Source organism: Miniopterus schreibersii (genome assembly GCF_964146895.1).
Source record: "Miniopterus schreibersii genome assembly, chromosome: 4".
NCBI classification, from domain to species: domain Eukaryota; kingdom Metazoa; phylum Chordata; class Mammalia; order Chiroptera; family Miniopteridae; genus Miniopterus; species Miniopterus schreibersii.
In genome coordinates, this window is record NC_138105.1 from 50,914,741 (window position 1) to 50,941,813 (window position 27,073).

At 34.9% G+C, this 27,073-nt stretch overlaps 1 protein-coding gene across 3 annotated transcripts in view; it reads left to right on the forward strand.

Annotated features, from left to right (window-relative positions):
* The window catches only part of FSTL5 (follistatin like 5), a 494,012-nt gene extending 467,377 nt beyond the window's left edge, over window positions 1–26,635 (forward strand). For 2 of the 3 annotated variants that reach the window (XM_081134469.1, XM_081134468.1), the window contains one exon: window positions 24,085–26,634. In XM_081134469.1, the coding sequence (XP_080990595.1) occupies window positions 24,085–24,787 (703 nt within the window). In that variant the 3' untranslated portion in view covers window positions 24,788–26,634. Of the gene's footprint in view, window positions 1–24,084 lie in introns of all 3 variants that reach the window. The other variant, XM_081134467.1, reaches the window with a different exon arrangement.
* Window positions 26,636–27,073: the final 438 nt, after the last annotated feature.

Here is a 27,073-nt window from a genome sequence, read left to right on the forward strand (position 1 = left end):
TCATTGTAATATTCAGCAGTTTTCTAGGTGTGTCCTTTCACAATTGTGGTCTCTACTGATTGATTGGTTGGTGCCAGGGTAGGGGCCATCATTCAATGCAGCTAGTCCTGAGGTCAGCTGTGGCTGGTTTTGTTGCTTTTCTGGGCCTGGAGCTGGAATACAACTGAGGCCTAAATATTATCTCTAGGGAGGAAAGGCCAGGGGGTCCAAACTATATGACCAGTGATGTGCTAGGCAGGAAAAGCCACCCTGGCATGGGGTCCCACTCTACGGTTGTCTGTTGCTATGCACCTGGGGCTTTCGATCCTGGTGACCTTCTGTACCTGGCCCATCGTCCTTGCTTTGCTCATGTCTGTCTAACTGCCTGTCACACTAGCATTTATCTTGTGCTTTAGTCAAACTTCTCCCAGTGCCTCTTTGTGCCAGGCTCTCTATGGCACAATGTCTCTACTCCCATCCTCTCGTGTGGAAACTATTGGAGCCCCTCAAAATTTATTGTAATGGAAATCTATGTAAGCTCCTATGATACCAGAACTTATTTTTCCAAAATTCGTGTTCACACATTTGTCTTCACTGTGAGAATAAGGTCCTTAATAAGAGAACGATAATCATCGTATTGTTATCCTGAACATTTAGCTCACTGCCTGGCAAGTGGTTCACATTAGAATGCTAAGTAAGGGAATAATTAGATACAATTTAGTAGAAGTTACTTGCAACTATTTCAGAAACTTTTTTCTGCAGTCTTGCCACTACTCAGGAAAAGATTTTACTGGTTTCTATCTCAAGTAAGGGCTAATATTTTAATTATTCTGAATTGATCAAAATGTTCCAGTTTTTGACAGCTCAATCTGACCATCTGCCAATAAACATAGGCATAGATGGAAGGATTTGATACAAAAATCATTAACATAATTTTTAAAAAATATATCTTTATTGATTTCAGAGAGAGGAAAGGAGAGGGAGAGAGAGAGATAGAAATTAATGATGAGAGAATCATTGATCGGCTGCCTCCTACATGCCCCTGATGGGATGGAGGCCACAGTCCCGGCATGTGCCCTGACCCGGAATCAAACCGTGATCTCCTGGATCCTAGGTCAATGCTCAACCGCTGAGCCACGCCTGGGCGGGCAACACAAATGTTTTAATGAAGACTGGACCTCAAGTTCTTTATAACCTAGTAAAATAGTTTAATATATAAACAGATACATTATGACAAAAGTTATAATAGGGGTAGTGTCAAAACATGCCTGATAGAAGTGAAGGATGCAACCATTTTGGAGAAGCCAGAGATGTGGCAGTAGAGGGCGTTAGGTAACTAATTAAATATTATATAAAATTATTTTCAAGTCACTCCTAGCTAGACATAAGAGAAAGTATGGTTGTTTTAGCCTTCTTGATAATTAAAAATTTACCTTTTATTAATAGATTTGTGTCCTCAAACTTGGAGAGGGAAATAGGCAAGTGGTAGAAGTGAACTCAGAATAATTCCTGTGCTAAAAATATGCATGTTCCCGTCTGCCTACAAGATTCTGCCTTTTGTTTAAAACCCACATCAAATTGTTTAAAACCCACATCAAATTGTGTCAGTTAGTTTAAGGATTTATCCTGTACCATTCCTTATCTGCATCTGTATTACTCTGTCCATTTCCTATATTTTCAAAGCTGATGATTATTATAGCTACTGAAGCATTTATAATTTTATACCAAAGGACTTTGTTTATCTTTTCACTCTCTAGATAGTCATTTTCTCAAGGTAAGGTATTAAATTTTGTAAAACAGTTCACTCATTGCAGACAGTAGTTGTTAAATAAATGTTATTTGAATAGAATTTTCATATGTAGTTAATCAATTTTAGTAAATTTTATCTGCATATAGTGAAAATGTAGATTAAAAATATTTGTGTTACACAGCATGAATAATATTAAGCAAATAATACAGATTAAGATACTAGCTAGAAGGTGGTACTTTTTTTTCTTTCAATACATTTTGGGGGATACTTTCTGCTGTTTTAGATTCTTCAATAAATTCTTAAATAGTTAACTTTTCTTTTTCTTTATGTACCAACTTAAAAAAATAAACTTATTCCCAATAGTTTTAAGCTCTACTCACTACTATCTTACTCCTGAGTGAGGAATAGAATTAAGGAACATAAGATTTAATCCAAGCTCTTCAATAAGTGAGCTCTGTGACTTCAGGTATATCCTTTAATCTCACTGGGTTTCAAGATTTCCTTCTGTAAAATGAAGGGATTGAAGCAGATCATCTCCAAAGCCCCTCCAGCTCCAAAGCAAACTCTAGGTTTTAAGACTGCCTCAGACCAGAACATCTGGCTCTGTGCTGTTCCTCTCTCCAATGCCTTCTGATATTATAGCAGAAATACCAAGTATTAATCATTCTCTCAATGGAGCCAAATCTTCTTTGGAACAGGAGCTTCCTGGGCAATGAATAGCTATTAAATATAATGTATAATCACTCAAAGATCTCTGATACCTGTAATACAGCTCAACTTACCACATTGCCAAGTATATGCTTAATTACAAATGAATTCTAGCCTCGACCTATTTCATTGACATTCAGCCAGCAAGAGACACAGCCCAGTCTTTCTATTTTGGTATTTGACATACATCGATACAGTTAATATCTAAATAAAGAAAATGTAAATATAGCAACATAACATTTTGTGATATAAAAAAAATTTCTTTCCTAGTTACAGCTTCCCCCTAACCTTTGTGTCTACCTCAAAAAAAAAAAACCCTCTTCTAATATCATATGACCTTTTTGTATTTTTAAGTTTCTTAAAATTGAAACTCATTTGAAGCATGTGTATCTGCAAAGATCTAAAGTAGCATTCTGCCATATTCTAATTTAACTTCCAAATTTAATACTTAGGCACTGCACATTTACAAAATCTTATCAGCATACTGAGTCCTACAGAAAAGTAGCAAAGAGATGATTCTCTTTATATAGGAAAAATGAATAAAAACATAGAATGAAAGGAGACTATAAAAATAATTTTTAAAAAATTTTAGAGAAGAAAAGAGGAGAGAGGAGCAAGCTTTAAATAAAAGAAAGTGTGTGTTCTACAAACACCACTTAGGAGATTATTTCTCTGCTCCTCAAAAAATAAAATCTTAAGAAGGGTAGACTTTGCCTTTGGGACATTATATCATTCACTGCCATGCCTATGTCCTCAGTAAACAATAAGTAAATATTTTGAATAACCTAACATTCTGTTTCCATTGTCAAAGTAATTATATTAAAACTACTATAAGAATTACTCTTACTACATGAATAATGTGGGCAATCTTTCAACCTCAGCACAAGCTTTATTTCCTCTCCTCCCCTCCATCTGATGATGAGTAATATAAAATACTGAAAATAATATAAAGTCTCATCCACTGCCTCAGGTCACCTTCACTTGACTTTGGTTCAACTGTGATTTCCACGTTTAAGACTTAAGATATCATATCTGGAGAAGAGGGTATTTTCATCATGGACGACATTTGTCCAGTTATCCCAATGATGGAATGCTCACTAATGTCTTAGTCTTGATAGTTTCAAGCTAAAAGTGAGTGGAAAATATGGTAGAGAGAATTATCCCACTTCAAAAGCAAAGGGAGGGGAAATGGGGACATATATAATGGGGTCAACAATAAAAATAAAGTTTAAAAATAAAATAAAATAAAACAAAAGCAGTCAAAATAAAAATTCAGATAAATAGAACCAATGAAACAGTTGTGAGGATTATTCACATTGTATAAAGACTAAGTTAATGCCTCTGTAGGTAGCCAGCATTTCTGAGATAAAGCATGATATATTTTAGTTGCAATTACTCTTCACATAATTTTTCAGGAGAATAGTTTCAGGAAGTCCTTAAAGAAAGATTACAATATTTTATTTCGTACTGAACTCAAAGTTCAACTGGTTTTATTTCTTTATTTTTTACCAGCCAGGAAATGATCTTGAAAAGAACTTTCCATATGAGGGAAGTGGTGATTGCCTCATATGCCTTTGAAATTTGTTTCATGGAAAAAAATGGAGTTTTGAGCCTCATCAATTTTTAAACACAAAGGAACTACTTGACATACTGTAGTGAAAAAAAGTTATAGTCTCTCATTATTAATTCACAGATCAGCTGTTCAAGCAAAATTGTTTCTGAATTTATAGCAAACTAAAAGGAGCATAAAAATTATTTCTTTCTTGTGGTCTCTATAAACAGCTTCAACAGGTTTTAGGTAATAAGTGCAATATATAAATAAATGCCTTTTCAAATAGATAAGTGCAGCTGTGATCAGACTATAATATGCTCTAATGTGTTTTCAGTCCAAAAGCCCTTTCCAAGGGAACATTGTGGTTTCTTTTATACTCTTTCTAAGGAAGAAATGTGCTGCATTATGGTATGTTCTACTTCCAAAAAATAAAATAAATTCCCCAGGTCACCTTGAAAAGTAGCATTTAGGCATCCTGAAGGGAATGCTCATATCACTTGTTTTGTTTGTTTGTTTTTGGTTATAGCCAGCTAGAGGAATATTCAAGGGTGGCCATATGGGCAGCCTGAAAGCCCAGTCTTCATGCTCATATCCCCTCTGCCATTCTAGTATCTCCACACTTTAACTTTAGCCTCTTGGATTCCTAGCTTCACTTTCTCTGGGGTAATTCTAAATGTATCTGGGTTTTGGAATAACATAGGCAATATAAATAAGAAAATTAGTTCTGGGCTCTTAAAAAGAGTCTCATTCGCTAGGAGGAAAAATTAGTGTTCCTGTTCAGAAATCTCATGAATCTCATTAGAACCGCAGTAATAGTAATAGTAATAGTAGATATCCTTTGCTATTTTGTTCCAGGCAGTCTACTGTGTATTTTATGTATAAAATTTATAGTGCTATCAATAATCCTTCAAATGAGGAATTTATGGACATTAATAGAGAATGAAATATGAAAAATATATAAATATAAACAAAATTTTAAAAAACCCACTGGAGGTGAGCAGAACATTACCAAGTGATTCTTGAATTAGATCTCAGAATTCAGGATTAGGTCTTTAACTTCAAACTAAGTATTTTAGGTAGAGGCAACTGTGAGTGTAAAGTTATTGAACAGAGATTCTCTGGCATGTTTGAGGAGAGGTTCAGAGTCCACTGCCGCACTAGAAGTAGGAGGTGAGTTTGGAGAAGTAAGGCCAGTTGCATATTACCCTGTGTGATAGAACCCATTAAAGGTTTGATCGAAGATTAGACTGGATCTGATTTTCATTGGGAAAGTGTCACTGTAGTGATGTGGAAGTTATATTCTCAGAGAACAGGGGTGGAGAACAGTTAGGAAGGTAGTGTAGAAGTCCAAGGGCAGGACCCTCATGGCAGTGAGTTTTCAAGATCATGATATTAAGGATGAATTGGTATTTGGTAACTTTCATTTAGGAGGATTTTTGTTTTGTTTTGTGATTTGGTATCTTCCCTGCCTTCTCCTCTGCATTTTCCAGCTGTTAAAGTTAGAAGAATTAAATCTGTTCCCTGTCTGTAAGCAAATATATATGATTTAGATAAAGGACAGAGGAGGCTAATTATAGAGTAATGACGTCACAAGGTGTGAAAAACAGGACTAGTGCTGGAACAGGGATGTGTCTTCAATGCCGTTGGTAACAAAGAGCAACTGAGGCTCTTCAGTCTCCTCCTCTTTGTCGGGATTATGTGTGTAGGTAGGTCTCCTGGAAGCTCTGCATAGAGTAGATTGAAATGTGACTGAGAAGCGTGTTTGAGAGAAGCTAAGGAAGCAAGTGCAGAATTAATGCACCATGGTGCATGTCTCTTCTGTGCAAAGGTCTGCAACAGACACAAGTGCACAGACCTGCTAACTCACGGAGCTTAGGGACAGGCTGAATGCACAGCTAACTCTGCTTTACACATCGCCCTGTGCAGCAAGGAGCTTGTACTCGCTGTCACAGACCATGCTGCTTATTTCGTTCCTTACATTTGAAATGTGTTCTCCCACTTCAGCCTCTGCCCACCATTTCCCAACATTTTCTATATTTCCTCCAGGAAGGCTTTCATGATTTCCAATCTGGGCAAATTGTCCATTTTCTAATGGAATTTCATGCCTAATTAGAAATAAGCTTGTTTGTGTTACATGAATTAATTCGGTCCTCACAAAACCCTTACGAGCAGTTGTATTGCTATCCCCATTTTACAGATGAGGAAACTAGATCCCTGAGGGCTAAGCAGTCAGCATGTGGGGGGATCTGGAGCTAGAGAGTTTAGTGCCCGGGCCCACATTATTAGTCCTAGGTTATAAGCTCCTCAAGAATAGTGACCGTCCCACATTCGTGATGTATTTCTAGCACCGAGGCCACTGAACAGGAGGACACCTGGAGAAGAGGAACCAAAAAGTTGGGAAAGGATGAAACATATTAGAGAAATTAGAAACCATGTAAATTTAGCTGGAGTCTAGGGTAGCATTATTGAAAAATAGTATAAAATAAGGCACACTGTTTTATGGATGGTCTTGATTACAAAAGATAGAGAAGTTCACTCAATTTGCATGATCATTAAGAGTTGTTGTTGTTGTTAGCAAAATTTACTAGAATTATAACAAACAAATAGGCCAGTTAAACAAATATCTATCAGATATGCTACTTTAGAATTAAGCTACTGTTGAAATTTAAAGTAGTATTATTTATGTTTGTGAAATAAACAACATAAAAAAGAAATACTACCCATGCACAGATTTTAGTATAATGCATTGAATATTAAAAGTACTTTTAATTATTTTGAAACTAGACCTGGGAAATGGGCAATTTATACAGACTAGAAAGTGTACCACTGTTGAGTATTGTTTCATGCAGAATATTTTTTTAAACTCACAGAAATTAATTCAGAAGAAAAGTGCTGATGACCCTCACTTTGTATGTAACTAAAACTATGGCATGGTAAGAGAACAGGCAATGATTCCAATCCTTTTTAAAATAAAATGACCAAATAATAGGGCAGTAAAATCTTCAGTAGAAACAAACAAGAAACAGAAAAAGCCTGTGAAAAATACATTATGACAACTTAAACTGTTAATGGCACAAAGTGTTATGTGAAAAGTCACTGACTGTCAGTTCTCTAAATTGTTCATTTTAATTAGCCATGGCAACCCGACAATACACTTAATCTTTCATCAGAAGAAAAGAGCAACCTTTAATAGTCATCAGAAGAAAAGAGCAACCTTTAATGACCTTCCTATCAGAAGAACTTTAAAAAAAATTTTCTTGGAAGAATAATAATACAATTATGTATTGCACTAGATCGTTGAACTTGAGAGAAAATCATTTGTTATTCCATATTTTAATGTTGACGGATTGACATCAAAAACTCATCAATAATAAAGATGTAGAATTAGGTTTAAAGTAAACATAGGCTCACATGCCTGAATGTGCTGAACAGAAATATTTTGCTGTTCAGCATTTCTAAATATCTGGGTGCTAAATTCTCTGAATAAAGAAGTGATCTATGTAGGCTATCCATCACTCACCCACCCATTGTAGACATAAATAACATCAAAACAAATTAGCTGCTGGTGCTCTGAAATGCTGAGTATTTAGCCCCCATAATGCCACATGTACCTTTTTGAGTAGGTAAAAGATGAGAAATTATTTTAAAGCCAAAATAGCTAAGTAAGCCTCAGGACCAAGTGAACAGACAAGAAAACCTACAGAGGGGACAAAGTCATAGCTCTTAAAAGCATTCATCTTTCTTTTTCAGGGAGATGATCTAAATTCTAAAATAATAAAAATAAATTGGTGACTGATATTTGCATTATTTGTAATTTTAATGTTTTCTTGACATCATGCAATTATCATTAATGATAATAGCTGTAATTTACTAAGCACCTACAATATATCAGACATTGCACATGTATTTCTCTAATCTTCACTGGTTATGAATTATTAGAATTATAACAAAGAAAAGAACCAAGGCTCAGATAAAGTAACTTATTCAAAATGTCACAAACTAGTACGTAGGAAGCCAGTACTCAAATCCCCTGACTCCAAACCATAGCTTTTCACTATACAATCTGCATTGGAATATTCTTTTCTGCATTGGAATATTCTTGCTTGACATTAGAATTCATATCAATATTTAAAAGAAGAAAATAACAGATCTGTTCATTTTTGCCAGATGCAGGAAAAAATTAATTTCCAGTTAATATTTTTCTGGAAATGCTAGTGTGCTGTTTTTTTCTCCTTTTTTATTTGTTTTCTGAATTCTCTCTGGTTTTTATTGCTTCATCACCTGCAACACTTTTTTCTTCCCTTTTTGATGAGTTTAACTAATGAATCTCAGATATATTGGACAATTATCTAGGTTGTCTTCATATATCAATATGGGGTAAAAAGATTTAAAACACCTTACTGATAGACCCTTGATAAATAAATGATCCCTTTGAACTAAATACTGAAATTACACCAAGGGTTCTAGAAGCATAGCTCTTAGGCTATGGTAGACTCAGAGAATCTCTAAAGGCATACATCAATAATGCTTTTGTTTTTCACTTCTTTCAGGTGAATAACTTAAATTACATAGATAATATTTTCATTTTGTTTTGTTTCTACATCTAATGACTATTATGGTCTTCTATGAGATGTTTATGTTTTTATTTATTTTTTAACCATTAACCAAAATTAAGCATGGACTGAGGATATGGTAAAACTCCTATTCGCATGTGCCACAAGGCAGGGACAGATTCTTTGATATCATCAGTGTTATCTTGAGTTAGACTTTGTCAGCAATTTTTACCCTTTCTTGCTGTTAGTTTTAGCTTAGTCAATATTTAGATTTAGATTTTCTTTTTGAGGTGTAATTGACATATAACATTATGTTTGTTTCAGGTGCACAATGTGATGATTAATATTTGTATATATTGCAAATGATCACCACAATAACTCTAGTTAACTCCTGTTAACATACACAGTTACACCTTTTTTCCTTTTAAGATCTACTTAGCAACTTCCAAATATGCAATAAAGTATTACTGACTTAATAGTCATAATATTTATTTTTAATATATTTTTATTGAGTTGAAATTCACATAACACAAAATTAAACATTTTTAAATGGTATCAGTATATTCAGAATACATGGCATTAGTATACTTAGAATGTTGTGCAACCATAACGTCTATCTAGTTTCAAACTATTCCAAAATGTTTTCATCACCTCCAAGGAGGACTTGGATTCACTAGCCAATCACTTCTCACCCCCCTTGCCTCAGCCCCTGGAAATCCCCAGAAATGTGTTTTCAGTTTCTATGGAGTTACCTTTTAATAATGTATATAAGTGGATTATATTTAATATAAATTGAATGATATAATATACAACATTTCATATCTGGATTCTTTGACATAGCTTAACATTTCCAGATACATCCATATTGTAGTGTATATCCGTACGTCATTCCTTTTTTCACCCAATATTCCATTATATGGATATACCACATTTTTGTCCATGTATTCATTGATGTACACTTGGGTTGATTCCACATTTTGGACATTGAGAATAGTACAGCTATGAATATGTGTGTACAAGCATTTGTCTGAATACCTGTTTACAATTTTGGAGGAACATATATACACCTAGAAATAGAATTACTGGATCACATAATAATCCCATGTTTAATTTTTAAGAACCTGACAAACTTTTTTCTTCAGTGCTGAACAATTTTACAATCCCACTAGGAATGTGTAAGAGTTACAGTTTTTCCACATTCTCACCAATATTTAGTATTATTCATTGTTTTGCTGATAGCCACTCTAATGGGTGTCAAGTGGTATTTCACTGTGGTTTGATTTGCATTTCTTAATGACTAATCATGTGGAACATCTTTTTAGTGCCCGTTGGTCATTTGTATTTCTTCATTGGAAAAGTTTCTGTTCAAGTTCTTTGCTTATTTTCTAATTGAGTTGTTTATCTTTTTGTTTTTGCACTGAAAGGGTTCTTTATTTTTATGGATACTAGCCAATATCACATATGTAATTTGCAAATATTTTCTTTCATTTTGTTTGTTGTCTTTTCACTTTTTTAATAGTGATCTTTGATACACAAAACTTTTAATTTTGATAAAGTCCAAATTGCTTTTTTTTCCTTTTGTTCCTTGTTTTAGGGGTCACATCAAGAACACATTACTAAACTGAAGATCATGAAGATGCATACCTAAGTTTTTTCCTAAGCATTTTATAGTTATAGACTTTACTTAGAATTTTTAAGCCAATTTTGAGTTAACTTATATATATGGTATGAGGCGGTGAACCAACTTCTTCTTTTACATGTGGATATCCATTTGTCACAGCTACATTTGTCAAAGAAACTATTCCATACAATTAAATAGCCTTAGTACCTTAACAGGTATTGTAAAAAGGTGGCAAGCATCTAATTTCTACCCAAGTGGAATACAACCATTTTTCAAGTTCATTATTATAAACATTCTAGTTATGTGTACTTTTCCTTTGCCCTTATAGGAATTTTATGATTCAAAATACTGAGATTCTTGCCCTGGCCAGCCTAGCGCAGTGGTTAAGGCGTCTGCCCCTGCACCTAAGGATCATGGGTTATTCGTGGTTAAGGGCACGTGCCTGGGTTGCAGGTTTGATTCCCACCTTGGTCAATGCATGTGTGAAAGGCAACCAATCCATGTGTCTCTCTCATATGATGCTTCTCTCTCTCTCTCTCTCTCTCTCTCTCTCTCCTCCCTTCCTACCTTCCACTCTCTCTAAAAATCAATGGAAAAAATATCCTTGGGTAAGAATTAACAAAAAAAAAAATGTTTAAAACATTTTAAAACAAAGCAAAACTGAGATTCTTTAAACTAATGTATTCTCTTAGTATTCTGGGAATTAACTAGCATAGTCCCCTTTGTATAAACAAATAAAACCAATGAAATTATAGTATTTGAATAGATATAAAACATAAGTATCAAGCACACTTTGGTTTTTCTATTCCAACTTTTTCATAAAACTTCACATTTCTTTCTATAGTATCATTGTGCCAATTAAAGAATTCACCAGTGAAAGGCTACTAAAGTTCGTAATATTGCATTTTCAAGCTGAATTAATAAAGTAGTTATACAAATTCAGCTACTTCAGACTTATTTGTTCTCATTTCTTTAGTATGTGTGCTTTGTTCAATCCCCTCTGAAATAAATATGCCCTTTCAGAGATTTGCAATTAAACCACATTCAAGTTTAAATTCTAATAGACTTAAAAATTGAAAATCTTTCAATATTGTTGAAATGAAAGCTAAGACAATTATCAAATGTACTCTTATGAGTATAGATATCGTAAAAAAATAATTAGTGACCTGGCCGGTGTGGGTCAGTGGTTAGAGCATTGGCCTGTGAACACTTCCTCCCTGCATTCCACTCTTTAAAAATCAATGAAAAAAAAATCCTCAGGTGAGGATTTAAAAAAAAATTAGTTAGGCCAGGTTGGATTTCAAAGCAGATTTTCAAAGAAAGAATAATTTAGAGAAATACAAAATAATCTCCGATGAGCATTGTGGAATTATGTCTTGAGAGGAGAAAGCGTTCCTGTTTCCAGTTGTCCCGTGGAATTGTTTCTGCTGCACCCTTGCATCTACTGAAGCCGCAGCAGCAAGCATTCTCTCCCGGAAAACTTGTAGTTTGATCCTACCACTCTCATTCTCTGTTGGGAGTACAGATCATAACATTTCTCAGTGGTCCTCTAATATTCAATTATTATGTCTTTCTTACTTATACTATGAATTTATTGTTCCATCATCTCTTTGTTTGATTTAGTACAAGTATTCTTTGTATTTATTGTGTTTTTCATTTAATTTGATATCCAAACATATTCTGATGTTTTAAGAAAATTTCAGTATGTTTATATTTCTCTGAAGATGAGTTTTTACATGGATTAGCTTTTTTATTTAAGCACCAAGCATAGTCTGTACATTTATCTAAACAGTAAGTGCATATTCAGGATTAAAATCATAATCAGCAATTATCATGAGAGCTACCTGAGCTTTTTAATTAGAGTTCCTACATATTGTTTTATTTCTATTAATACATATACATGTATTTCTTATTATAAAAGTAGAACTATGGACTATGCTCATTGAACAACGATTGCAAACTTAAAACCAAACAAAACGAGCTTAATCCAGTCTCCAAACTTGGCTAAAGTTAATATTTAGGCAAATTTACCTTCAGTCATGCATGGGTTTTGCCTATTTTATTTTTAATGGTTTAATCGTACCATTTTTACAATATTGTTCTCTTTTTCATATAACTGTATTGAATAAACTTTAATCTAAATTAGCGCTGTATTTTATTATATTGTGTATTCTATTGCATCAAGCAGCTATATCATCATTTACATAAATATTCACTTAGGTATGGGCTTTTGAGCTGCTTACAAATTTTCACTAATGAATAATGTTATGAATATGTTTGTGCATAAAGCTTTCTCTATTTATTGCTTTTCTCTCAGGACAGTCAACTAGGAAGCAAATTATTACTAAAAAGAGCAGAGAGACATGTAAATAACCCTTGATGCCAATCACTAATTATTTTCTACAGGCAACTTCCACATAGTAATATAGTAATATGGGAAGCGCCAACCTCATTGAACACTCTTTAACATTATGCTTTCCTAATTTGTGAAATGAAAATGGCATTTTACTCATCTACTTTTATTAGATTGAAAAAAATAAGATTGTATACTGTATATATTTTGATGCATATATGCAATATTCAAACCATGCAAAAATGCATATTTATTAATTAGTAAAAATTTTCTTTTATAAACATCCATAGCACTTATCTCTTCAGAAGAATAGACAGTTGAATAATCCTCCAGCGCATTAATTGAAGCAATTACATATATGTGCATTGAAATTTATACAGTAGATACTTTTTATTCATTGATTTATTTACTTTTTGAACTATATACATACTTTTTAATCTGGTATGTACTTGTTTAAAAATGAACAGTTTTGGAGATACCTCTGTGTCATTACTAACTGTCATTTTTATAACTGCAGTATGTAATTTCATTTGGTAGATGGTTCATAGTTGATTTAAACATTCCTCTGTTGTTTGATGTTTATATTACAGTAAAACCTCTATATAAAGGACTAATTTGAGTGAGACAGTGTCCATTAAAGCTGATTTCCATTATATAATAAAGTAGATTTCCTGAATGCATATGTTAAAAAATTGACAAATTAGTTTACCTTTTTTTACTTATGTAGAAACATTTGTGTAATTAAAATTAAGTATGTATGAAAAACTTAATTTCACAGAAAAGTTTTCTATGTGTATTATTGTAATTTTAAATTTATGCTGACTAGGTCTAGTAAATGCCTGCATCCACCAGTCACTAAGAGCGCTTATGGGCACTTCAGCCTGCAGGTGTTAAACTGCTGCAGAGAGTCATGCCACGGGACCACAGAACGAATTACGGCATGTGATGTGGCGTGATCACGTGCTAATCATTCCCCAAACATTGTTTACCAGTGGTGACTCTTGGATTTAAATATGAAGTCTATAGCTATACATATGTAATATTTATTTATGTCGGCAAAAGAACTACAGTGTTTTTTCCAACATATGGCCTATTTGCTAAAATTTGTTAAAAATAACAGTGAGTTAATAAAAAAAAATAACCTGTTAATTTAATTATAAGCAGATCTTATTTAAAAGCATTTAAAAATTAACAGGGTGTTCATTTTCACATGACATACAGACAGGAAATTTTGTTTGTTGAATCTGAAGTCCTTTAAATCAAGGTCTGCAAAATCAAGGGTTTACTGTATTTTTAAGTTTCCTTACTGCAACCAATGCTGAATGAATATCCTTGTGCGTGCTACTTTGTAGTTATTTTATGAGCATTGATTAAGGGAAGATACTGCAAGGCATTCACTGCTTCATTAAATCAGTCATATTTTAATTTCAGAGATAATAACAAATTATTGCCCAAAAAGCCTAAAACAATTATGCTTCCACCAGTAGTGTGTGAGAGAATGTATTTAATCACATCCTTACCAGTATTTAATCTAAATACATTTTATTATGGTTACCAATAGATTGTTAAAAAATAAACTCATTTTTTAGTTTTAATTTATTTTCACCTAATCATTTGTGAAGTTTTGAATCTTTTGATGTTTATAAGCCATTAATGCTACCCCCCCATGTAAGCAATAGCCATTTGTTTGCTTGCTAATTCTTATTTTCAGTTCTTTGCTGCTTTTGATTTTAGTAATTTATTTTATAGTCAAACTATTGATCTTTTTCTATTGCATTTCTGCTCATTTTGTAGATTGCTTTAATCACTGTTTATTTTTAAAGTGTAGTCGCCTTTATCAAGCTTCACCTTTTGACTTACACAATGTGGGTATTTGCTTAAAAGGTCTCACCTCCCCCAATATTTAAATATTGATTTTGTTACAATATTATTATAATATTGTTATTTAATACTGACTTTTTAATATTATTGTAATTTGAACAATTTCATCTAGATATTATTTTTTGAAACAAATGAGATATACATATATTTTTCTTATTAGCTGATTACCTCAATATAATATATTATGAGCCTATCCTTCTCTACCGATGTGATACACTACCTTTTTGGTTTTAATTTTACATTTTTAATTCTCATGTGTAAGATGAGTTGGCTAATGGAATCTTTATTCTACTCCACCAATACTATAGTATCTCCCAGTATCAATGCCTTTGGAAGGTCCCCTCCCACGTTGACTCTAGGCTTGGCTATTTGATTTCTTTATGTCAATGAGACATAAGCAAACATGAGGCAGGCAGAGACTTGACTATCTAGAGCTTTTGCACTTAGAACGCTGCAGTCACCTTGTAAAAAGTTTTGTATGGCATCCTTAGAAATTTTTCCAAATCTTTATGTTCTGCATCTTTTTTGCTTAACAGTTTCTTTTTCATTTCTCTCTTCTGGCATTATATTATAAGCAGCCGGGAGAAACCAAACCACTCCTTCAACTCTGCTGACAAATCTCCTCAGCTGAATATCCAACTTCTATTTTCCATAAAACACTGGAACACTAATACAATTCAACCAAGTTCTTTGCCACTTTATAGCAAGGAATTGCCTTTCCTGTAGTTTACAACCATCTGAGACCTCATCAGGGTGGACTTTACCATCCATATTTCTACATTCTGTTTATGATGCTTTATGTATTCTCTAAGAAGGTGGAGGCTTTCTCTCCAGCTCTCCTCTTTTATTTCTGAGCCCTCACCAGGATTCCCTTTAGTGGCCCCTGCTTGGCAATATTGGCTTTTTCTAGCACACTCTTCAAAACTCTTTCAGCCTCTACCTCTTACCCAGCTCCAAAGCGGCTTCCACACTTTGAGATATTTGTTAGAGGAGACCCCACTTCAAGTACCAGCATCTGTCTTAGTTCAGCCTGCTTTAAGAAAATGCCATAGACTGTATAGCTTAAACAACAGAAATTTATTTAAGTGGAGGCCAGAAGTCAGAGAGGAGGGTGCCAGCATGTCCAGGTACCGTGAGGACCCTCATCCTGGCTTGCAGGCTGCCATCTTCTTGCTGTTTCCTTACATGGCAAAAGAAAGAGATCATCTCTCTCATTTCTCTTCTTATAAGGCACTAATCTCATCCCCAAAAGCTCTATTCTCATGACTTAATTCCCTCCCAAAGAACCCACCTCCAAATGCCATCACATTGGGCATTAGAGTTTCAATATATAAACTGGGCAGGAGGGAGGGGGGCATAAACATTCACTACATAGCAGTTATTAAAAATATTTGATCAGTAACTAAAAGGAAAGAGACATTTTCTAAAACTTTACCAGAAGTAAGAAAATACTATTCGAAGAAATATTTATCTCAGCTAAAGTAATCAAGAAACTTTTTCTTCCGACATGTAGTTGCACGATTTTCTTTATCAAGTGTCAAATGATCCCAATTAGAAACTAAATGTGTATTTTACAACCCTCATTCCATGTATCTTTGTATATTCACTAGGCTTGAGATTTTTCAGACTCTTTGGCCAGGGAAATCTTTGCTTGGCATTTTGAATTTTATCCCCAGATATACATCCCACCCTTCTCCACGATGCTTGCTGTCCCAGGAGGCTGAGTAATATGGCTTCTGGTTGGTCTCACTAATGTGACTGGAGATTTGCATGAAGAAGGAAAATGGGACTGGAGTATATAATTCCCACCCCCCCAGCTACTTGTCTGCTGATTTGTAGGCGACCAGCTGTTTCTTGAGATCCAAGGTCACAGCCCCTCACAAGAGAAACCTGCCCACATAACTCCTTTCTTCCTTGCGCCAGGAGGCCCACAGGTTCAATTCCCGGTCAGGGCACATGGCCCAGTTTCAGGCTGGATCCCAGCAGGGCGTGTGCAGGAGGCAGCAGATCAGTGTTGATGATTATCTCTCATCAGTGTTTCTAGCTCTCTCTCGCTCTCCCTTCCTCTCTCTAAAAATCAATAAAAACATATTTTGGGGGAAGAAAAAGAATAGGGATCATTGATTTCCTTTCCATTTCTTTCATAAGTTCTTAGAAGTACACTGAACATAGTAGGTTGTGAATAATTACTGAATTTGCCCACATAGAATCCAATTCATGCCAAACAGGATCCTTATAGAACTTTTTTCTTCACCCTTTATTTCTGTTTTGCAGGTATACAATGGACACTTTGGTAATATTTTTGATAAATTAATAGATTTTAATTTGTTCTTGCCTTTGTTTTACTTTTCTATAGCTACCTCTGTATCCACCTCACAAATAATTTCTCACACCTCTAATAACTAACTCCATTTCTGCTACATCACCTCTGATTCATTTATCAACTCCTGTATAAAACACATCCCAATAAAAAAACTCGGTGATATCAGGGAGGCTCTTATTTTCAGATTTTCATGAATCTGGAAACCAGATTAAGAAGAGCAACCAATCTTTTAAAATGGCATCTTATGGAATTGTTGTCAGTTTTTTCCCTAAGCTCTTAAACTCTTCAAAAAGAGGTAGAGGACTTTGAAATATGATTTGTTGTATACAGGTGCTCCTCAACTTACAACGGGGTTACGTCCTGATAAACCCATGGAATGTTCAAAACATCGTAAATCAAAACTGCATGCGCTGTAGAATAGCCATTGTTCACCCTCGTAACTGGTGGCTGGCCGCGAGCTGTGGTTTGCTGCTGCTGCCCAGTGTCATGAGAGAGCATCGTACCGAATATTGCCAGCCCAGGAAATGATCAAAATTCAAAATAAACTACAGTTTCTACCGAATACACATGGCTTTGTACCATCATAAAGTGGAAAAATCTTAAGTCGAACCATTGTAAATCAGGGTATGTGTGTATGGTGTATACAGAATTCTTAATAAATCTGCTTTTTTTCTGTATGTCTGGTTACTCACCAGAAGTGACAGAACTTTGGACACTATATGAATTCTGTCAAGCATTTAGACATCCAGAATACACTGTAATTAAATTATGCTTTTATGTTTTAGTTTTCACTAGAAGAAAGTCCCATATCAGAAAAATAGGATACCAAAAAGGAAGAAAGTAGGGAACTTAGTGTTCACAAACACATTCTACTTCTTTAAAAAAAAAAAAATCTAAAAGGGAAAGTAGGAAAAAGTAATGTAGCTAAAATCTTTAATATAGAATTTCTACCATATACTTATAAAAGTCAGGTAAAAGGGTGTCCTGTGATTCACTGTAGCTTCTTCAACTTATGTTTGAAAACAGAAAATGTCAAAGTGCTATCATTTCTCAAACACATCTAAGCATTGAGACTATTCAGAAACTGTCCTTGCTCTAGTTTTAAATCTTTACTAAATGTGTCAATTCTATTCTCTGTGCTTCCCCACTCCCGTGTATGAATGTGACCACTCTTTACGAAAAGGTATGTTTTACTGAGCTATTTATGTGAAGTTCAGATAAAAACTAAATCTTTTGGTACTTGAGTAGGAGCAGCATTCAATCGTACAAAGGTCAGTCCAGGGTAATAGAAAACAACTAAATATAAAGGAATTCATAAACTAGTGAACGATGGCTCTTGTCAGATTTATGGTTTGTGTCTATGAAAACTCTGTCAGCTATAATACAGTGGTAGGTGCCATACCAAGAGCCCATTGTATGTGCAGGTTTATAGATTAATGATGTGAAGGGGGTAGTTTATAATTTTAGTTTCTTATCTGTTGAACATTTCTTACCTAGCAATTGAAAAAACAAAATATTAATAATCCTGACCACTGTTATTTATGAAAAACACTAACTACTTGACCATAGCTTTTGAATATAGGTTTTTACAAGTAAAATCTCAGTACAAGTAATTCCATGGGCTGTTCAAATTCTTTTTTTCTGGAGACTTATTTTGAAGAATATGGTTTCTATAAGTGAGACATAAGAAAAGTTTGGGGAAATGTTTTTGTTTTAGATGTTGTTTGCAGCAATGTTGTTTTTAAAGCAGGTTAGAGTGTCTGGCTAATCCAAAGCTCAAATACACCCAATCTCCACTCTCTACTTCCCATTTGCATCCATTGATTTACATGGGAATACTTGTTTTAAAATCTGGGACAGTGCAAATGATATTATTTGAGATGAGACAATGTAGGAGTGGATCAGGAGCATATGGCAGCCTTCCCAGCTTCTAGTATGGGGATTGATAAATAAAATATTAAAAGGCAGTAGAAAAGAAAACTCTTCAGGTAGAAATCTATGGGGACTGTGGGCACAGGCCATATTACATTAAGACTCAGGGGATAAAAGAATTGTTATTCTGCAAATCTCACAGTGTTCTTTCACTCCAACTTTTGGGATATCATAAAGGTCATTAATTGCAATTATGAGATTCCTTCATTAGCATCTCAGGTGATAGATTAGAAAGCAGAATGGGAGTGGAAAAATCTGGCAGATGCTGTGCAGTAACAGTGACTGGAGAACTGCTTTGTGAGACTGTGACCAGACCCACTTAGGGACTGCCTGAGTGAGAGACTTGGGGAAATCATTTAGTACTCAAATGCAAGAAATGTAGCCTGGACTTATGGGATGTGGAGGTCTTTGAGCAGTTACTCTTTATGAAGCTTCATAGTATTTCACCATGCTTCTCTTTACTTCTCTCTACCAATAACTTCCTTTGCAAGGCTCTTGAATTACCATGACATAAACTGTGACTGCAACTGTCCAAGTCCTTAGATATACAGGTCCTAAAGTCAGCCATAAAATTTCTTGTTACATTTAGCAAAAATTCTTGAGTAAGACAGGTATCTATTCCATCATCTGTGCAGAGCTCAAGTTCACCCAGTACACCGTAGCCTACTGCTCCATTACCTCAGTGCAAACTAAAGCAGCACCTCTAAAGAAGACAGAGTGAGCTAGACTGCCTCCTAGCCTAAAAGTGTGAGATTTGATGACTGGGTAAGATGTGGACAGGGATCCTGTTGGCACAAGTGAGAGCAAAATATAAAAAAAGTAAATTCTATTCTCAATGTGATCTCTGCTGCATTCAGGAATGGGAAAATGTAGCCACATTTGAGTAACACTATATGTTTATTTTTAACATTGCAGGAATACTAGCTAGAAAGAAAAAAAAAAAAAAAAGATAATTTGTTGTTGTTTTCCCCATCCATGGATTATAATATTCTGTTTTGCCACAGGGAATATTTTATTTGATTTTTAATGGGAAAAATAACACTGCTGTGGGTGGCAGGAACGGCACCAGGTGTTAGACTGGTGGGGTCAGACCAGACCTGGATTCAGCAGTCTTAGTACTTGAGTTCTGGCTCCAAAAGAATTCAGATCCAAGACTCAAAATAGAAGAGAACTTTTATTTATAAAATCACAGAGGTAGGAGAAGTAATTTGTAGAAGAAATGGGCTGAGGAGACAAGTTATAGGGGCAAAGGAAGGGCCCTAGGAGCTTGGGAGTGAGGAAGGTAATGGTAAAGAGCCTGGGAGGAGGGGGAGGGAAAGGCATGGGTGTGCTCTCCGGAAGGAATGGGAAAGGCTCTGGGTCCTACATTCTAAGGGTTTTAAGGGTGGAGATTTTAGGGGAGTTCCCAGGGGAAGATCTCAATAAAATATTCAGCAGCTTTCCAGGTGTGTCCTTTCACTGATTGATTGGTGGGCGCCAGGGCAAGGGGTCATTTTCCAGTGTAGCTGGTCCTGAGGTCAGCCAAGGGGTCACTTGTCTGGTTTTGCTGCTTTTCTGGGCCTGGAGCTGAAATACAAATGAGGCCCAGATGTTATCTCTATGAGGAAAGGTCAGGGGGTCCAAACCGAATGACCAGAGATATGCTAAGGGAAGAAAGGTCACCCTGGGGGTGAGGTCCCACCCTACAATTGTCTGTTGCCCGGCACTCAGGGGCTTTTCACCCTGGCGACCTTCTGCACCTGGCCCATCGTCCTTGCTCTGCTCATGACTATCTACCACAGTACTACTTAAGGTGTAAAGCAGTGACAGGTTTTATTTATTGAGAATCTACTATTTGGCTGAGTAAACACATTTACTCTCATCCTCAAAGCAAGCTAGTACTTTTTTCCTCTTCCTGCTGATGAGAAAATGGAAACTCACAGAAGTCAAGGAAGTTTTGTAAGGTCACATATCTATTATATAAAAAAACTGAATCATGAAACTAAATCAGCTGGATTAAAAACCCATACTTCATCAAAAACAAGTTCTCTGTGTATGAATTATTTTAAGACCTCACCTTAAAGCATGAAAAGAGTAATTAGATTTGACTCTTTAATGGGAATTTTTTAAAACTTTAAAATAATAAACTATTTTGATTAAGCATTCAGAATAAGAAAATAATTTGAGGGAAAAGGTGCTCTAAACTCTCCTCACCAAATCTAGCAACAAATCCACACAATGCCACGCTGAGCAACAGTGCATTTTTTTTCTAGTAAAATAAGTGATTTCAAGAGTAACTTTTAACTCACATCTCTCACAGTCTGCAACTTCTTATACATATTCTGATAAATATTAGACAAACTATGTTAAACTTAGTACTATGTGAAATTTTATTATACTAAGCAGGCATGAAAGTTGAGAGCCTTGTAAATATTAATCACAGACTAATGAACAGTGGGAGATTTCTGAATATCAATCTGCACTAGAGGGAAATTTTGAATTAGAGACACCACTTCCTACCCAATAAATCAGTAGTGAAAAATTGAAGGCATTCTCATGCATCTGTTAATGTAGCTAGATCTCCAGTTCTAAAGGAGCATGCAATGAAGGTATCCAAATAGATGGACTTTTATCACCCCACTGGGAGATTTGCATTTTTACTGGACCATTTTTTAAATTTAAATTACCTCCAAAATAAGCTGCATTGTGTCACCACTTGCGTGCAGTCTTTAGTTTCAGAGTTAAAGTAGTTCAAGAGTAGTTGGAGCTTGTCTCTTTGTTCTTTTCATTAGCATTCAAAAACCATTGCCCAAGGGGACTAGAGGACTCAAGGTTAAGAGGAGAATCTAAATGCCAAAACTTGATTGGCTTATTGCTTTTATTAAATGTGCATATTACTGCTTTTGCCTCTGACCACATTTATAATGTACAACAGAAAAAAAGACAGTATCTTCAATCATAATTCATAATTTCATAAATGATAGACACAATCATATACCGACACACATACACATTCTTAATGACTGTCCATTAATGGAAAAGCATCCATTTTCAATAGAGTTAATTATTTATTAATACAAGTATGAGAGTAGGTAGTGACATTTAGGATTTTGTGATATTTTTGATGCTGACACACAAAAATAATGGGACTTATATTTTAGTTTGAGGGTTTTGTTTAATTCTTTAATATTTAGGTAGTATTTAAAACCTTCAGTGTGCATTAACACTTTAATGGGAACATTTAGAAGTGATTGTTAATAGCCCAGTCGGGTGACTCAGTGGCTGAGCACTGACCCATGAACCAGGAGCTCACGGTTCGATTCTGGGTCAGGGCACATGCCTGGGTTGTGTACAGGCTCAATGCCCAGCAGGGGGCATGCAGGAGACAGTCTATCAATATTCTCACCATTGATGTTGCTATCTCTCTCTCCCTTCTTGTCTCTGAAATCAATAAAAACAACCCTTTTTTTAAAAAAGTGATTGTTAATGTTTCTTCATACCATTGTAATCAGGACAAAGTTTTATCCTAAATAGGTATGGTATGAGCTGTGCTTACTGAGAAAACACACATGCTTATTAAGAACACAGGAAAAGAGGGAGGTTCCAGAATATAAGCCAGAAATAGTAAATGGCATTTTAAAATACATTAGAAATATTATTTTCAAAATGATTATTTTATTCTCCTGCAAGTAAATGTGGAAAAAAGTAAGTTACTAAAAATTAAGTAATAGTACAGTATAATGCTATGATTAAGCATTAGTCACTAACAGTTTTTCAATTTTTTTCACTCAAAATTTCTAGATTCATTGTAAGCAGCGGAGTTATGTTGATTTTCAATATATTTCCAGTGCTTTGTTTTTAGCAGTTGCTCAGTACCTATATAAGACATTTTTATAAAGGAGTAAGCTATTGTAGTTTATCTTATTTTATAGAATTTGTACTCTCCAATGACATAAAATAGTCTCTTCATAAATGTTCACATAGCTAAAATTATAATATGGCTTCCCAACTATATGCAATGTAATAACATAGAAGCAGTTTTAATTTTATTTATATTTTAGTAAAATATGTGTGCTTATGCAATTACAGGACTATTTGAGAAAATTTATTTTTTCTATGATATTAAAGATAAAAATTTATTTATATTTTGATTTTGACATGTGCTTATACTTAAAACTTTAAGGAGCTATTACCCTGAATGCACCATATTTCAGTATTGCATGTGCAAATGGTCATTTTTTTATATGAAAAAACTTTGTGTAGGAATTAGCATAATGAAAATGAACTACACAGATGACATAATTGGCTATTTTTAGAGTTTGTTTTTGTTCTTTTTGCTTTGTCTTAATACAATAGTCATTTCACTTAAGAAAAATGTAACAATATTTTTGTGATCTTTATTTTTATTGAGATTTTGAAAATATTAAAAGGTGCTTTAATCGATATTACTAACAAAAATAAAAGTCATTCACATTTCTATTGGCCAATGTGAAATTTGGATATAATTTTGTATAGTAGCTCCTACCTTATTTTATCTTATTTAACCTACTTATTTTTCTTAGGAAGGCACCAATTTTATGGGTCAGGGATTACCTTTGTCTCAGGGTGTTTTGATCACATTTGTAACTAGTATTCATGAGAAGTGCTTTTAAAAGCATTAAAGTAATTAAAATGTCATTAAAACAAAATTTAAATTATTCATTTTTAAATTGAATTTAACAGAAAAATGCCAAAAATCTCCAAAGTGTTCAATAAAAGATAACCAATACAATGCAGGTATATCACTTAAAACAATGACAATATAAGCATGGCAAGGGTGAAAAATGTAACTAGTATTTGAGATGTATAATAAAAATAAATGTTAAGATCATAGAGGTAATCAAGGTGATTCTAAAATGTAAAATATAGAAGTCTAATAGTTCTGTATCAAAAAATAATAAATCCACATCTATTAAGGTAGTCCTTTGAGGCAAATTAAAATGAGAAAGATGGATAATTATTTAAACAGTTATGGGTCAGATTTATTAGGGGATCATAATATAAGAGGTAAATGAAGGGAGTGAAGTTGATATATATTCAAGCCGTTGATTGTTGCTGGCTTTCGTAGCAGTGAACCAAGCTTGTTCAATATCAAAGGTTTAGAGGCATACAAAATAAAGTTTACCTTTTTACCCTCTTTGGTAAAGATAAAATTTGTTGTTCCAATTAACTAGATATACTCCTTTTAATTATGTTGCTGTCCATGGCATGAATTATCACTGTTCGGCTGTAATGAAAGAATGACCTGGAGTCGGGAGGACAGCCGCACAATTTAAAGTTGAACTCCAGGAGGACTGGGAAATAAATTGCTGCGCAGCCTGGCGTGAACACCCGGCCTTTTGATGGCCCTTTTTTGTTCCTTTCATGGTAACCACTCTACATTTTCCTGTCTAACTTCAGTTTTATCTTTTCAGGTTTGGATTTATTCTTCATAAAGATGAAGCTATGCTACAAAAAATTGACCTTGAGACCATGTCATACGTCAAGACAATTAACTTGCAGGACTATAAGTGCACCCCTCAGTCGCTGGCCTACACGCACCTGGGAGGGTACTATTTCATAGGCTGCAGGCCCGACGGCGCTGGGGCAGTGCCCCCGCAGCTCATAGTGGACGGCGTCACCGACTCGGTCATCGGCTCCAACAGGGATGTGACGGGCACTCCGTATGTGTCTCCGGATGGGCACTATCTGGTCAGCATTAATGACGTGAAAGGCCTCGTGAGGGTCCAGTACATCACCGTCAGAGGGGAGATCCGGGAGGCGTTCGATATCCACACGAATCTGCACATCTCCGACCTGGCCTTTCAGCCGTCCTTCACCGCAGCCCACCAGTACAACATCTACGGGAGCTCCAGCGCGCAGACGGACGTGCTCTTTGCCGAGCTCTCCTCTGGGAAGGTCAAGATGATAAAGAGCCTGAAGGAACCGCTCACGGCCCAAGAGTGGCCTTGGAACCGGAAGAACAGGCACATCCAGGACAGTGGCTTGTTTGGGCAATATCTGATGACACCTTCCAAGGACTCTCTCTTTATCCTGGATGGACGGCTCAATAAGTTAAACTGTGAGATCACTGAAGTTGGAAAAGGAAATACAGTTATTTGGGTTGGAGATGCCTAGGAGCCCTATTAGATAATTATTGAATGAAGAGTTTTCCAGTACATTGCACTTAATTCATTGTTGAAATTTACAGCTAATTTTTCAAGTTTATATCTTAGCCATACATAAGTTAACTTGGTTGGCCCAAATAAAATGGATTTTTTTTTTTTTTTTACAAAGAAATACACAATTAGTAATATTGGTTGATTAGAAATTTTTAACACAATATTTAATAAGAAACTATGTTAATGACAAGAATCAAAGCTATAATTATGTTTTATGCCAACAAAATAAGAATTTAAAGACTCAAAGATAACTGCAGGGAATTTCAGATGACTTTCAGCACCATTTTATTGAAAGGGTGGTTTATCTATTCTTTTTTCTGTCCTTTTTTGGTATGTTTAAACCAGAAATAAAACATATTGTGGAAACTTAAAATTCTCTATTCAAAATATTCTGTCCCATTCACTGTTTATAATCTTTTGTGCCTTGAGGGAACGTCACAAGAGGAAAAGGAAGGCTAACTAACCGCTGCATACTGAACACCCTCATAACTATAAATCTCTTGTCATTAAAAGAGAAATGTTTAACATCTCTTGCACTATATCCTGCCTTCAGTTATTTGTTTAATGGAATATCATTTGGAGGCATAAGTTGGCCTTAGGTTGTATACAGGTGACAAAACTCTGTTTGACACTTACTGTATAATCTGCAGCATGCTTTGGAAAATGGGGAGGAAGCGAGGAAAAAGTAATTATGGTAAAAACGTTTGCAATGGATTCTCTACTCATTTTACTTTCAATCACTAGAGTGCATTATGTTTATAATGCAGGTTTTTCTGAGATGTCAGTTGCTTACAAATGTTTATTAATAGAATAGATTTTTTTTTTCATGTAGTCTGATGTTGTATCAGAAGGAACTCTCATTTCTTAAAAAAAGAAACATTATTTTTGTCTGCTTAGAGTAAACCACGTGTAGGGAAATTAACACCAGGGAGAAGGAACTGGCTAGAGAACTGAGTGTTAGTGTTTTAGGAGAATTCATTTAGAAATTGGGAATTAGCGGATAGCTCCACAGTGGTGAGTAAAAATGTACTTCACCATTGCCTTTACTGTTTAAATATAACTCATCAAAAACTTCAGTCTTTAATAACTTTCCTAAATAACTTCTGCTCAACTCCTGCATCACCCTTGAATGGCCCACTCACTCACTGGGTGCTGTAGTTCGAAACCTAATTCTCGCATTTGAGACACTGCATAGAAGTAAAATAAAAAAAAAAGAAAAATAGTCACACTATTTAAGGGTGAAAATAAGGCCAGAAGAAGTGGATTAAAACTAGAGAGTTGGTTTATTGAGATAAGCAGATACTTACCTAGGAGTGAAGTAATAGCTTACATGTTTTGAGAGCCTTTTTACTTATTTTTGCTTTGTTGCTGCTAAAAATGCTAATGGGCTGTTGAAATGTCCTCCATTCACTGAAGGTAATCCAATAAGGTCTTTTTTAAATACTACACATTTTACTCAAGTTTAAAATGGTGTAAAACTGCTTAGAAACCTGAACTTTTATAGTGTGTAATATCTATGTGTATATAGCATCCTGAGCTGTGTGATACAGTAGATTTCTTCTTAGCTTAAGGAAACATGGGAGGTAGATTTAATAAACAACAAAATCAGCTTATGTTTCTACTTATCTGCTTTCCTTTTTAGCAATTTCCTCCCCTGTGAACAAACCATATTAAGTGTCTGTGACCTAATGATTTAATGTAAGTCTGTTTCCTACGCCCTTCTTTGGTAGCTTACACCATGTGGATGCTCTGTCTATGGACATTGCTTGACAAAGGAGAATAAACCTCTTACATTTTAACCTTGCAGAGTTCAATGTTTTAATGTGCATTCCAATGTTTCATTTTATCTCCCATTGCTTCGAAGATATTCTGGTGCTTTGCATTGTTTTGAAAGTGATGGGACGGGGTAGAAGACATGTGAAGCGAGATCAATTAAGAAAAGACAATTTAGTTTTTCATTTTATAAACAATTCTCAGTTGCTATATCCCTTCGTACTTAATGTCTAAAGCAAGGAATTTATCTTTTTTCAAGTTTGTATTTCTTTAGAATCCCTTCATGTGCATTGAAGGAATGAGTGTCAGAATGGAATATCAAAAGAAAACTGAAAGGAAAATTCTTTTCTTTCCACATCCTTATATCAAATATTGAGTCACTCCTTTTTTAAACATTATAATAAAATATTGACATAAGTGGGTCTTTGAAAAACTCAGATGCAATGTTGTAATATTTTCTGATGTAGAT